At 36.3% G+C, this 11,107-nt stretch overlaps 1 protein-coding gene across 1 annotated transcript in view; it reads right to left on the reverse strand.

Annotated features, from left to right (window-relative positions):
- ADAM28 (ADAM metallopeptidase domain 28) overlaps positions 1 to 9,012 on the reverse strand; it is a 43,817-nt gene extending 34,805 nt beyond the window's left edge. Inside the window, exons 1-3 of the mRNA XM_008578184.1 lie at positions 8,916 to 9,012; positions 3,495 to 3,598; positions 435 to 511 (exon numbers count right to left, since the gene is read on the reverse strand). Of these exons, the coding sequence (XP_008576406.1) occupies positions 435 to 511; positions 3,495 to 3,598; positions 8,916 to 8,964 (230 nt within the window). The 5' untranslated portion in view covers positions 8,965 to 9,012. The remainder of the gene's footprint in view (positions 1 to 434; positions 512 to 3,494; positions 3,599 to 8,915) is intronic.
- Positions 9,013 to 11,107: the final 2,095 nt, after the last annotated feature.

An 11,107-nucleotide genomic window follows, 5' to 3' on the forward strand; every position in this document is an offset into this window, starting at 1 on the left:
CTGGTTTTACCCCTGACTACTTGGCTCTAGAATTTTATGTTACTTTATATATCTTGCCTTATTCTGAGTTCTAAATTATTTTAAAATCTAACCGTACAGTGGTAGAATAATAAAATGTAATGGCATATAAAAAATTAAAATTTATAGCAAAGTTCACTGGAACCTCTCTATCTGCTATTTCATAGAATAGGTAAAATGTATGTATGTCTGCTTGCATCTCATTGGTTGTGTTTTACTACTAAAAGTATCAAAATACTAGTAAATTCTGTTTTACCCAATGTATTTCTATCACTTCAGTATAAACAAATATTCAGCCGTGAGCAAAAGCTGATGAATCAAGGTTTGTGAGAGCCGTAAGTAGTAACAGACTCAGCACGCTTTCCGCACACTAACTCACTCTTGGTAAGGATAATGTCAGAGGTGAAGACACTTACTTGTTTTTTTTCAAATAAAGCACTGCAAGTTTTCCATTAACTGTCATTTTATACTTTAATTCAGTTTCAAAGTTTTCCTGCAAAAAGGCATAAACATTTTATGATAATTAAAAAACATACATAAACATTCATTTGGCTATGTTTATCTATTTAATCATTAGCAAGCAATATCTTCCTTTTTTTTTAGTAGACTATATAATAGCAAAAGTATGTCTCTTCCCCCTTTAACAGATCAAACAACTCTCGCAACTAAACAAATTACGAGAGCCTTATAAATTACATGAGACCCTTGTAGCCATCCATCCATTCATCCATCCATGTATTTACAAATATTGCTTGAATACTAGTTCTGTGCAAGACAGTGCTTGATGCTGGAAATTCAACTCTAAGCAAATAAAAAAAAGTACCTTCTGTAGAAAGACAATGAAGTAGTGAGTTATATTGCGTGATGATGATGCATGTATGGTAGGATGTCTAATGTCTTAAGGGCAGAAAAGCCTTTCTTGTGGAAGTAATGCTTAAGCTGAAATGTGAGTTACCCAGGTGAAATGGAGAGGGATGTTATCTAAGAAGAAGGAAGAATACTCACAGAGGCCTAGGAACCTCCATTGCAACTCACTGAGAATAAAAGAAACATAACAGGAAGGCATCCCTTACAGAGGGGAGAAATTTTTAGGAAGAAACTATGCTCTCAAGTGTTTGGAAAGAAGAGATAAATAAGTAAACCATGTGGAAAGGAAGAATTGTTTTAAGTTTAGATTTAGATATATGAGAAGGGATGTCGAAGAACACACAGATTTATTTTAAAGGAGATTTTTCAGGAGCACAAAGGACTAACTTTGATCTATAAAACAAGATCATTAACCATGGTTACACTTAGTATCTAAAAAATCACTGGGAAGTGCCAGGACACTGTCATGAAGGACATCTAACTATGGGAGACAAAAGGCGATTGAGAAACAGATTACGGATTGAGCCCTGTTTCCTCTGCTGGGCTGCACCTAAGGCCAATCCTTTCTCCTCACCTGCCTCTTCTGGCCATGGTGGTACCGAAGCTCACAGAAGGACAATGGCACCATCACTATAGATATAAAATCAATATATTTTTTTAAAAATCAAGAATTAAATTGCTTAACTCTGACAGTGACTGAAGCACAACTTCAGAAAAGGGATCTATTATTAGTATACATGTGAATATGCCACACTGGCTTCACAGAGAGTATAAGATGGGCTGAGCGTGAAATACAGAGAAAACATTTTAAGTAGTAAAATATTTATAAGAAAGGGCATAGAGGCAGAAACAAGAATATTAATAAGAAAAGATAATAGAAAACCAAGGCTGAATAACAAACAGGTTATGTTGAGGAGCAGAATGGAAAAGAAAAAAGTTATTAACTGGGAGACAAAAAGCCACCAAAAAAAAAAAAAAGCCACAAAAAGCCTTGAAAATTATTCATAAGAAGTGGGACATGATGGATTATAGAAGGCAGTGTCATAGCATAATCGTGAACAGGGAGTTAATATTTTTATCTTGCCTCAATTTCCATATTATCTCAAAACAGCCATATAAGATTTAACATTATTATCTCCACTTCAATACAAAACCTTGAAATGTATGTGTTTCTATATTTACACCGGTAGAACGGACAAAGTTAAGATGTGAGCAGAAACCAGTCCTCTGAATTCAGATCCTGTACACTTTCACTGTGGGTCAGGAAGACATAAGAGTCGCATAACCATCTAATCTAGTAGTCAGATAGATAAATCATGTATCTCCAATAAATATCAAGGCTATTATATCAACCATATCTATCTACTCAATCATTCCAAAAATGAATACTTATCATCTTTTATATGCCAGTAACTAGTCTATGGTTTTTCATAAAAATAAATTTTTCAAAGCTTAAATTTATTTTTACAGTTGTGATAAAATCACTTTATAGCTGTGATTATAAACACTTCACCTATATTTGAATTTTCCTCAAAATGGAATCTGGCATTTTTAAAAGACTGTAAGAAAGCATTTGAAGAAAGCCACATAGGTTTCATCTAAATTTAGCAAAAACATTTTGTTGATTGATAATTATTTTGGGAAACAGGCTCTACTAGGGTTCCACAGACACAAATTTGCTTTAGTAGAAATACTCTGAGAAACCTTGTCCAGTGGGAAAAAATGTGAACCAGGTTAGTTGCATTTTAGAATATTTCTATAAATTATCATTTATGTCTTAATTATCTATATTTTCCCAGCTCCCAGCAGAAAACTTCAGAGTGCAGATAATTAGAACATTTTTGTTGAATGTAACATAATATTTTAGCTTTCCTCTTGCAACTGAGTGAATGATGGCTGACAATGTGTTGGTTCACTAAGTAGCAAAAATTATAAAAACTTTAACAGAGGCCTATTTGGAAAAAACATACATTTCATGTTAATTTGCATATGTGCTTTCACCTGAAGTATTTTATTTTCTGCTTCTGTTTTAGCGGTCATAGTTGTCTGTGTGGATAGACAGATGATAGATAAATAGGTAGATAGATAGATAGGCAGATAATAGATAATAAGTTATATCTAATTTTCTTTGTTTCTTTCTTTTTTTTTTTGAGACCAGCTGCACTGCGCTCAGCCAGTGAGCGCTGTGAGTGCACCGGTCATCCCTATATAGGATCCGAACCTGCGGCGGGAGTGCTGCTGTGCTCCCAGCGCCGCACTCTCCCGAGTGTGCCACGGGCTTGGCCCATATCTAATTTTCTTTGGAAGTGCACAGAATAAGTTATCCTCGGATATTACAGTATAAACTCTGTGTTACCTTGGACAATTTATTTTACTTTTCAGAAACTCAATTTATAAAATGAAGCTAATAATAGAACTTTGGGCTATAGTGAGGATTTAAAAAGGCCAAAAACATACTCATATAGAACCACTGCTGTTATTTAACTCCATGGCATGATAGCTGAAACTTTACAAAGCTCAATTGACAACATTAAAATATTTATATATACACATACGCACATGACACATATATCTCAAATCAAGATTCTCTGATAAATCAAAAGCTGTACCTGTTGCTGAGGCTGTTGGGCCTCTCTTTTATGTCGTGGATGAAGTCTTATGGGAAAAACCACTTCATATTTCTTTACCCCTGAGAGTTCTCCTAAAGTACTAACTGAGAAAACAAAGAAAAAAGAGAAAAGACTTAATTAGGCAGAACGAAAATAGGCTGGTCCGTAATGGTATCCTTTTAACATTTCCAATGAATGATGCCACACGCAGGGGCCTGGAGTGATTTACATCAGAGTTATTAATGTGCTTACAAGGCAGAAGGAAAGCAATGCAGAAGCCAAATTCATCCTCTAAGAAGCTAATCAGTCCCAGAATAATGGAGTTGAGGCACTCTGAAAACAATGCTATAAAAACGAAATAACTAATGCATGCCATTTTGATTCTAATATATTTTTCTTGGATTTGTCAATAGCAATGTTTTATGCCAATGAAAGAAACTAAGTCACAGTAAGAAAAGGCTACATTATTGAATTAGCAATAAAGATAAATCTTCATTTTTACATACAAAACATGTAAAAATGAAAATTGGTGAAGCAGACAATTCGAACAGAATCACAGGCCTGGAAGGACTTTTCTGAGCCTGCAGTCATATTGAAAGAGAACTGGAAAATTATCTGATCCAACCTTTCTGCATCACAAGTGCTCATCTCCCTGGTATTTCTAGAAGTCATTTTAGAGAGAAATTCAGAGTTTTCCAAAAGCTAACACTGGACTTTCTGTTTTCTTTTTGCTTGGTCCACATGGTCTAGACCCTGCTCTGTATATAGTACTGCCTGAGGAAACGTTGATAGACCTGCTCTTTGTCTGCAGAAGGTGCTGCAGGTCCTCACGAATTGTCAACTGCACTAGGAACCAGAGAGAGAGGTAGGCTCGACCCCATGGCTTACTGCGACTGGATCTGTAAAAGTTTTATTCTCTTCTTTGTGTAATGATTAGGATGGTCTCTAAAGGAAATCCTAGCTCATTAAAGTACTCAAACCTCAATTCTACGGTAACATAAATATATGTTTTTGTGTTTGACCTTTTAACAAACATAACTGAGGCACTCAAAAAGTAGTAGTATTCGTCCATCAGTGACCTTGGAGGACTGTATGCTTATTGCAATGACATTCCAAAAAACAAAACATTCATTTTTGAATTTTTTTCTTGAGAAACTAAAGCAGAAACTTTAAAAAAAAATCCTAGTAGTGTCAAATTTTCATTTTAGAATGATTTTAACTCATTTGACCTCTCAAGAGCAATTTACATTTAACTTGGAAAAACAGAAAAAGTAATTGAATTTGCTAAGAACTTTTCGAGCCAAAAAATGGGTGTTAAAGTAATTAAACAGCTTTTCTTTCAGTGGCTTGAGATTTACTCTAGAAAACATTTCAAAAATACTTAAAGCCATGGCACTGGCACTAGAATACCTTAATTTTGGATTTGGTTTAGATTTTTTTAATTGCTTGAAAAGAGGGGGCATATTAAATGGTCTGTACAGCTAGTTCAAATGGTCTACGACTTTATACAAATAAAGGCAGAATCCCCTACTCTTTGAAGAGGATGATCATTTGGATAGGTAAGTTCTAATCAGTTGTGGTAAAATAATCCTTATTACATTGTCACACTTCAAGAATGACATAACAAGTTCCCTTAGCAATCACTGGGCATCTTTTATCTCTAATCAATTTTTTGGTAAAGGAAAATAATAACATTTGTTATAAAAAATGTTTATAACAGAAGTTCAACATTCTAAAGAAACATTAACTTGATAATTTTCTTTCCATTGAGTTAAAATTTTCATAATTGTTGTCAAGTATTTTAAAACAATAAGATGCCAAAAGACAAGAAAATTACTGTTGCCAGACATTAACTGATGGTAGCGAACAATTCCCTGCTGCCTCCTTTAAAGCAGTGACAAAAAACAAGCACAGCGTAAGGTGCCAACATGCTTCCTGGGTATTATGTCTAATCAACGCAATTAGGCCTGTTAATACGGAGTTCGTGAAGCCACATTTCACCTATGCTGCAACCAGAGTAAGTGATTTAAAAATGCTACGTTAGGCTGGCCGGTTAGCTCAGTTGGCTAAAGTGCAGCCTTGGAACACCAAGGTCATGGATTCAGATCCCTATATTGGGCAGCCACAAAAAAAAGGGGGGGGGGGGGGGCTAAATTAGTGGTTTTCATCCATGACACAGACAATTGTAACAGGCAATATTAGTCCAAGCAGCCTTTGGGTCATAAAATAATAACTGCTCACCTGAATTTTTGTACAAAAGCACGAAGTGATAACACACACACTCCCCACTCAGAAGTACTGAGATGGGAAAAAGGCCAGGCTAGCCAATGCAAATTTTCTCTGATACGCACACTGATCTCCATCCTTATGGTTAGTATCTGAATCCTAATGTTTCATGAAATCAGAAATTACTGATTGGTTCTTAGATCCAGACTAGAAATATGTATATTAGTCATAAAATTTATTTCCAGCTCTTTATCTGATGGCCAAACACTTTCAAATGGAAGCCCAAAACAAATTAAACAAAACAAAACAGAACAAAAAAACCGTTTTTTTCAAATCTTTAGGCAAACTCTCACTCTTTTCAGTTTGCAATGAATGAATTTCCAGCTCTTCCCAAACTCTTGAAACACAGTATGTTCTCTAAAGAAAATGGAATTTCCCTTAAATGCTCTTCTTCTCCTGAAACCTAGAAGACCCCTGAAAGAATGAGGTCTCAGATATAGCAAATTGCACATCAGTTATAAGCATGTAACAGATCTAAATATTGTTTAGCTCATTCATCCTCAAATTTCATGGCAATGGTGCAGTCTCCTCCCAGGTGAATAATGTCAGATTAATTATTTTGAAGCCTGTGGAATAAACACAACTAACTGCCCTCTGGGGATCACACAGCTCCAAGGCGTAACACAATATGTTACTAATTCATTTTAATGCTGCTCTCTCTCCCAAAGAACTCACATGTTGAATTAGTTTTGACCAGCAAAACTGGATCAAGAGAAAGAAAACTGTAATTTGGGTTTGGGTTGAATAATTATTTTTACTGTTCACTAGTTTTAGAAAAGCCAAAACTCATTAATAAGATTAATATAACAGACATTGGTTTGGATTGCTCCTTTATTTGTTAATGTGTTTGAGGCCATTTTGGAGATTAGAATATTTGTACAAAATACTGACATTGTTATTTTTGTTAGAATCTGTTCAAAACGGTTTAAAGCAATGTCTATCCAAACTGAATACCTGACATTAAGCCCTGAATCAGGTTTTATTTCATGACATTGAGTTAAGTGCTGGGATTCTTTGCACCCCCTCAAACTATCTTGTGATCTTTAAACTTCACGCAGTAAAAGTGAGCATAAACACTGAGGGAAAAATCACACCCTAATTAAGTCTATTATTTTGGTTATTAAGGTTCAATTGCATATACTCTCATGGATCTTCTAGCTACTTCATTAAGGCAGGAACAAACTGCTAGTTTAAAATAAAATAACTCCAAAAAGCACGGAAACCCTGGATATTCCTCTGGATTATAGTAAAGACTCTCCTTTGTCAGTGCTCTCAGTTACTTCCTCGCCCATGAACACCTGTCACATCCTTTTAAATATTTGTGTTTTCCTTTTCCTAGGATGAAATCCCATAAGTCAATTTTCCTTGGGGGATTATGACGCTTATTACAACTAACCAGCCTTATTTCACAACTCTTTCTTTTATTTCAAGTGTATGGAAACTGGGAAAAAGTCATGGCAGAGGGGTACATATGTATTGTTTTGATGAGGGGGACAGAGAAACAAAGAGAAAGACCTGGGAAATGAAAATTGCTTTACTTTTTATATTTTGGCTGGAAAGTAAACTCCAATGGGAGTAACAGCAGCTGTATTTCAGTGACCAAGGAGACACCCCTGAAAATACCAGCTGAAGAGCAAAAGAAGGGGGCAACTTTCTGTTCAAGTTAATAAAGGGGGGGAGACAGCTTTCTGTCCCCCATTCTCACAAGAGCGACTTCAGAATCTCTGTCCCCATCACCTTGTACCCAGGGTGATGTCACACTTTTCGGCATGATTTCTGAGGAAGCTGCGTCTCTTGGTGCCATGTTGTGAATGTACAGTCAGGAGAAGCAGGATCAATTTTGCCCAGTTTCTCTGGGAAGACCGTAATGTGCATGGGCCCCAGTGTTAGCTGTGTGACTCTGTTAATGAAACCAGCCTGATCTTTATGCTCATGGACAAAGCTCATACCCAGGCAGTTCTTATGTTGTAGCTAAGAGAGGGGTCCCAAAGAGTTGCTGGTACTAGCATTTTTGGAAAATGTAGGGAAAGGATATTTCCATTGCTTGACTCAAAAAGTAGGAATTTTAAGTCAATAACTTAAATGCCAAGCATCCGTTCTATACTGAAAGACATTCAATAACATTTTCACGAGTCTGGAAAACAAATCAGAAATTAGGTGTAGGGAAAACTGTTTTGCAATGACGAAGTAGTGAGTGGATAGGTGGAGGAGGAATTTTCCCTCCCTAACACCATAGCTTTTGTTGATAATTTGTTCCCATTCTCAGGTCCCAGCAAGCATTCTAAAACCCAAAAACGGTTTACCAGGAAAGGACTCCAGGCACTGAGGCTAATGTGCTGACTTCAATCAGCTCCAGAAATAGAAATAAGCTGATGAAATACGTTACCCAATCTAATTTAACCAAAATCTAATTAATGAATTTACCAGAAATGGAAAAGCATATGAAGACATCATTTATTCCTATGAAGTAGAATGCCTACACTTGTAAATTCTTGAATGTTTGATATAACCAGCAAAATGAAAGTGCTGTGTCAACTTAAACTTAACAGCGACATTGTTTTGTCAAGTAATATCACAGTACTTTATAAATATAAAATTGTTCAAGTACTTATTTCCAATTAGTCACATTTATTATCACCAGTAATGAAAAGACTAATATAAAAATGTACATTCAAAAGGAACAGAGGCATCAAACTCACCCCAACAATAATAGCAGATATTTTCCAAAATCCTTCTGTCCTGATGCAGTCAAATCTGCTGCACCTGTACTCCTCTAAAAATGAGTGTTAAGTTTCGCTGAATTCGACTTTTTGACTGAAAGATTATATTCGTTATGTAAATCATGCTGTATGAAATCTTTCCTTTTATTTCTATGTGCTCTCAGATCAGACACATAAATATTGGTTCAAGACCTCTTATTGCATCTCTTTAACACTCAGTCTTTACATTAGTCACATTCCTCTAAACAACAGATTAAAGCCAGCCCAACAGGTTAGTAAAATTAGTTGATGGAAAAAAAATACCTACCAGTCAAAACGTCAAAATATTCTATACAATTAAACTATTGGGAGAAGACAAAAAGCAAGCAGTTCACTGACATGCTTAACAGAACCTGAAAAAGAGTTAACCACCTACCTGGAGCTGGAGAAAGAAGGAAAGAGATGATCAGAAGCTCTTCCAGCATGCTGGTGGCTCCAGTGCCCCCCCTGCTCACTTGGACCTGGGCTGCCAGCTCTGTTCCTGCCTCCTCTCAAGTGAGACAGAAGGAAACTCCCTGGTTCATTCTTGTCGCTGCCTCAGGAAGTGTTTACTAAAGGTGTTGCACAACCTCGAAGCTGTGGTCCTGCACAATGGCACAGCAGGCGGAAGTCCCGGCTGCCTCCTGGCTCTAAGATTCTTTTATCATAAACCATTGTTTCTCTCTCCTTCTCCACACTTCCTACTCCAAAGTCGTATGTTTCTAATATAGTACTATAGCCTGGTATTTCACAAGGGCATAACTGCTTTGATAAATACATAATGTATATGATATATACATATACATACTCAAATATTTATTTTTATGTATATATATTTTTTGCTATGTTGGCAAAAAGTTACTGAGAATGTTATTCTTCCCTCACTTACATATGTGATTCAGTAGAGTGATTTCTAATTCAATCCAATTATTACGTAAATTTATTTTCCAATTATTTGTGTCCTATTCCTATTTCAAAATAAATATTATCCTGAAATAAGAATGTATGACAGTACGAGCACAGGTTTTTCAAATCCTCAAGGGTACTTGTATCATAAATGACAACCAGGAGTGGGGGGGGAAAACTTCAAGACCCAAAGGATGAAATTTCCAGAGAAATTTCAGGACCTGTCACTGGTGGAAGGAAGGCTAAATTGGGCACGTCCAGAAATCATATAAAATAACTAATATTAATCGAGCTGTTAAGTTCCAGGTACTTTCCTAAATCCATTATACTTCTTATCATATTAATCCTTATGACACTTCTGTATTATAAATACATTTTGTAGATGAAAAATTGGAGTTTAAAAATATAAAAAGGATTCAAAAGATTTTATCACCATTATTGGTCCAACTCTTTGCCAGAACACAAAATAAATGTCAGAATGAAGAACAATGTGCCTGAAAAATAGACATTTCATCATAGAGAAAACTCAGCTAACTAGCGTAGTAGAAAGAGAAAAGCATCAGGTAGCACTCAGAGCTTGTAATTAAACAAATTTTTAACAATGCCCCATGTATATCTACATTACACAAACAGGGTTGATACAAGGGTACTTCAAAAAGTTGGTGGAAAAATGCAATTGGAAATTAATACAAGCATTTCCATAAACTTTTTGAAGTACGCCTATATATGCATAAAATATCATTATTGTTTATTTATTACTTAATATATATGTATGCATACATATGTATGTGTGTGCTTATCTTGTATTTAGAAATAGCACTTCAGAAACACAAGTAGCATCACAAAGTATCAGTGCTGCAAAGGGAAGTGTAGGACAGTGTAAAATCGAATTTGAATTTTAGGACAATTAGTTTGGCAGCAATGGCTGAAGCCAGATTACTACAAAGAAAAGGAACTCATTGGAAGTGAAAACAGAAGAAGATAGGGTCTGAATTTAAGCAGAAGCAACAGGGATGGAAAGAAGGGGATATATTTGAGAAATATTTCTTGAGCAGGATTGGTAAGCCTTAGTTACTAATAAGATGTGGGGGCACTGAAATTAAGAAGAGTGCAATTTATTTATCCATTAAATATGTATTCAGTGTCTACTCTGTGCAACTACTGCACTTGGCTTTGGAGATTAAGCTTTGAACACAGAGACAAAAATTCACATGAGCATGGAGCTTAGAATCTAGTGGGAGTGGGAGGGTAGGAAAAATAAATGCTATGAAGAAAACAGCACTAGGTGATAAGTCCTGAAGGGACATCCACTGCTCTCTCCTGATGTTTCCTCCCATTAAGGGAGAAGGCTGTTCAGTAGCTCAACCTCTTGGTTCCTTTCTGTCCCTTCTCTTACTCTGCCAAGGGAAGTACAGAGACCCACCTGCAGGGCTCCTTCCTCTTTCCCTTGTCTTGGGGCACATTTCTGCTCTGCTCCCCCATCCTTCAGTGTCCAGAGGGCAGTGGAGAGCAGTTCTTGTACTCACGGGGACAGAGGAAGCCTGCCCTGGGGAGTTCCTAGGACATAGATGAGCCTATCAAATTCTGGGGGTCAGTGGCAGCAAACACTCTTTCCTAAAGTTATAACCCACATATTTTTATGTCCAGCATCGTGAATTATAAAGGGGTATTTCAGTCATTGTC

Source organism: Galeopterus variegatus, unplaced genomic scaffold (genome assembly GCF_000696425.1).
Source record: "Galeopterus variegatus unplaced genomic scaffold, G_variegatus-3.0.2 Scaffold1641, whole genome shotgun sequence".
Classification (NCBI taxonomy): Eukaryota; Metazoa; Chordata; class Mammalia; order Dermoptera; family Cynocephalidae; genus Galeopterus; species Galeopterus variegatus.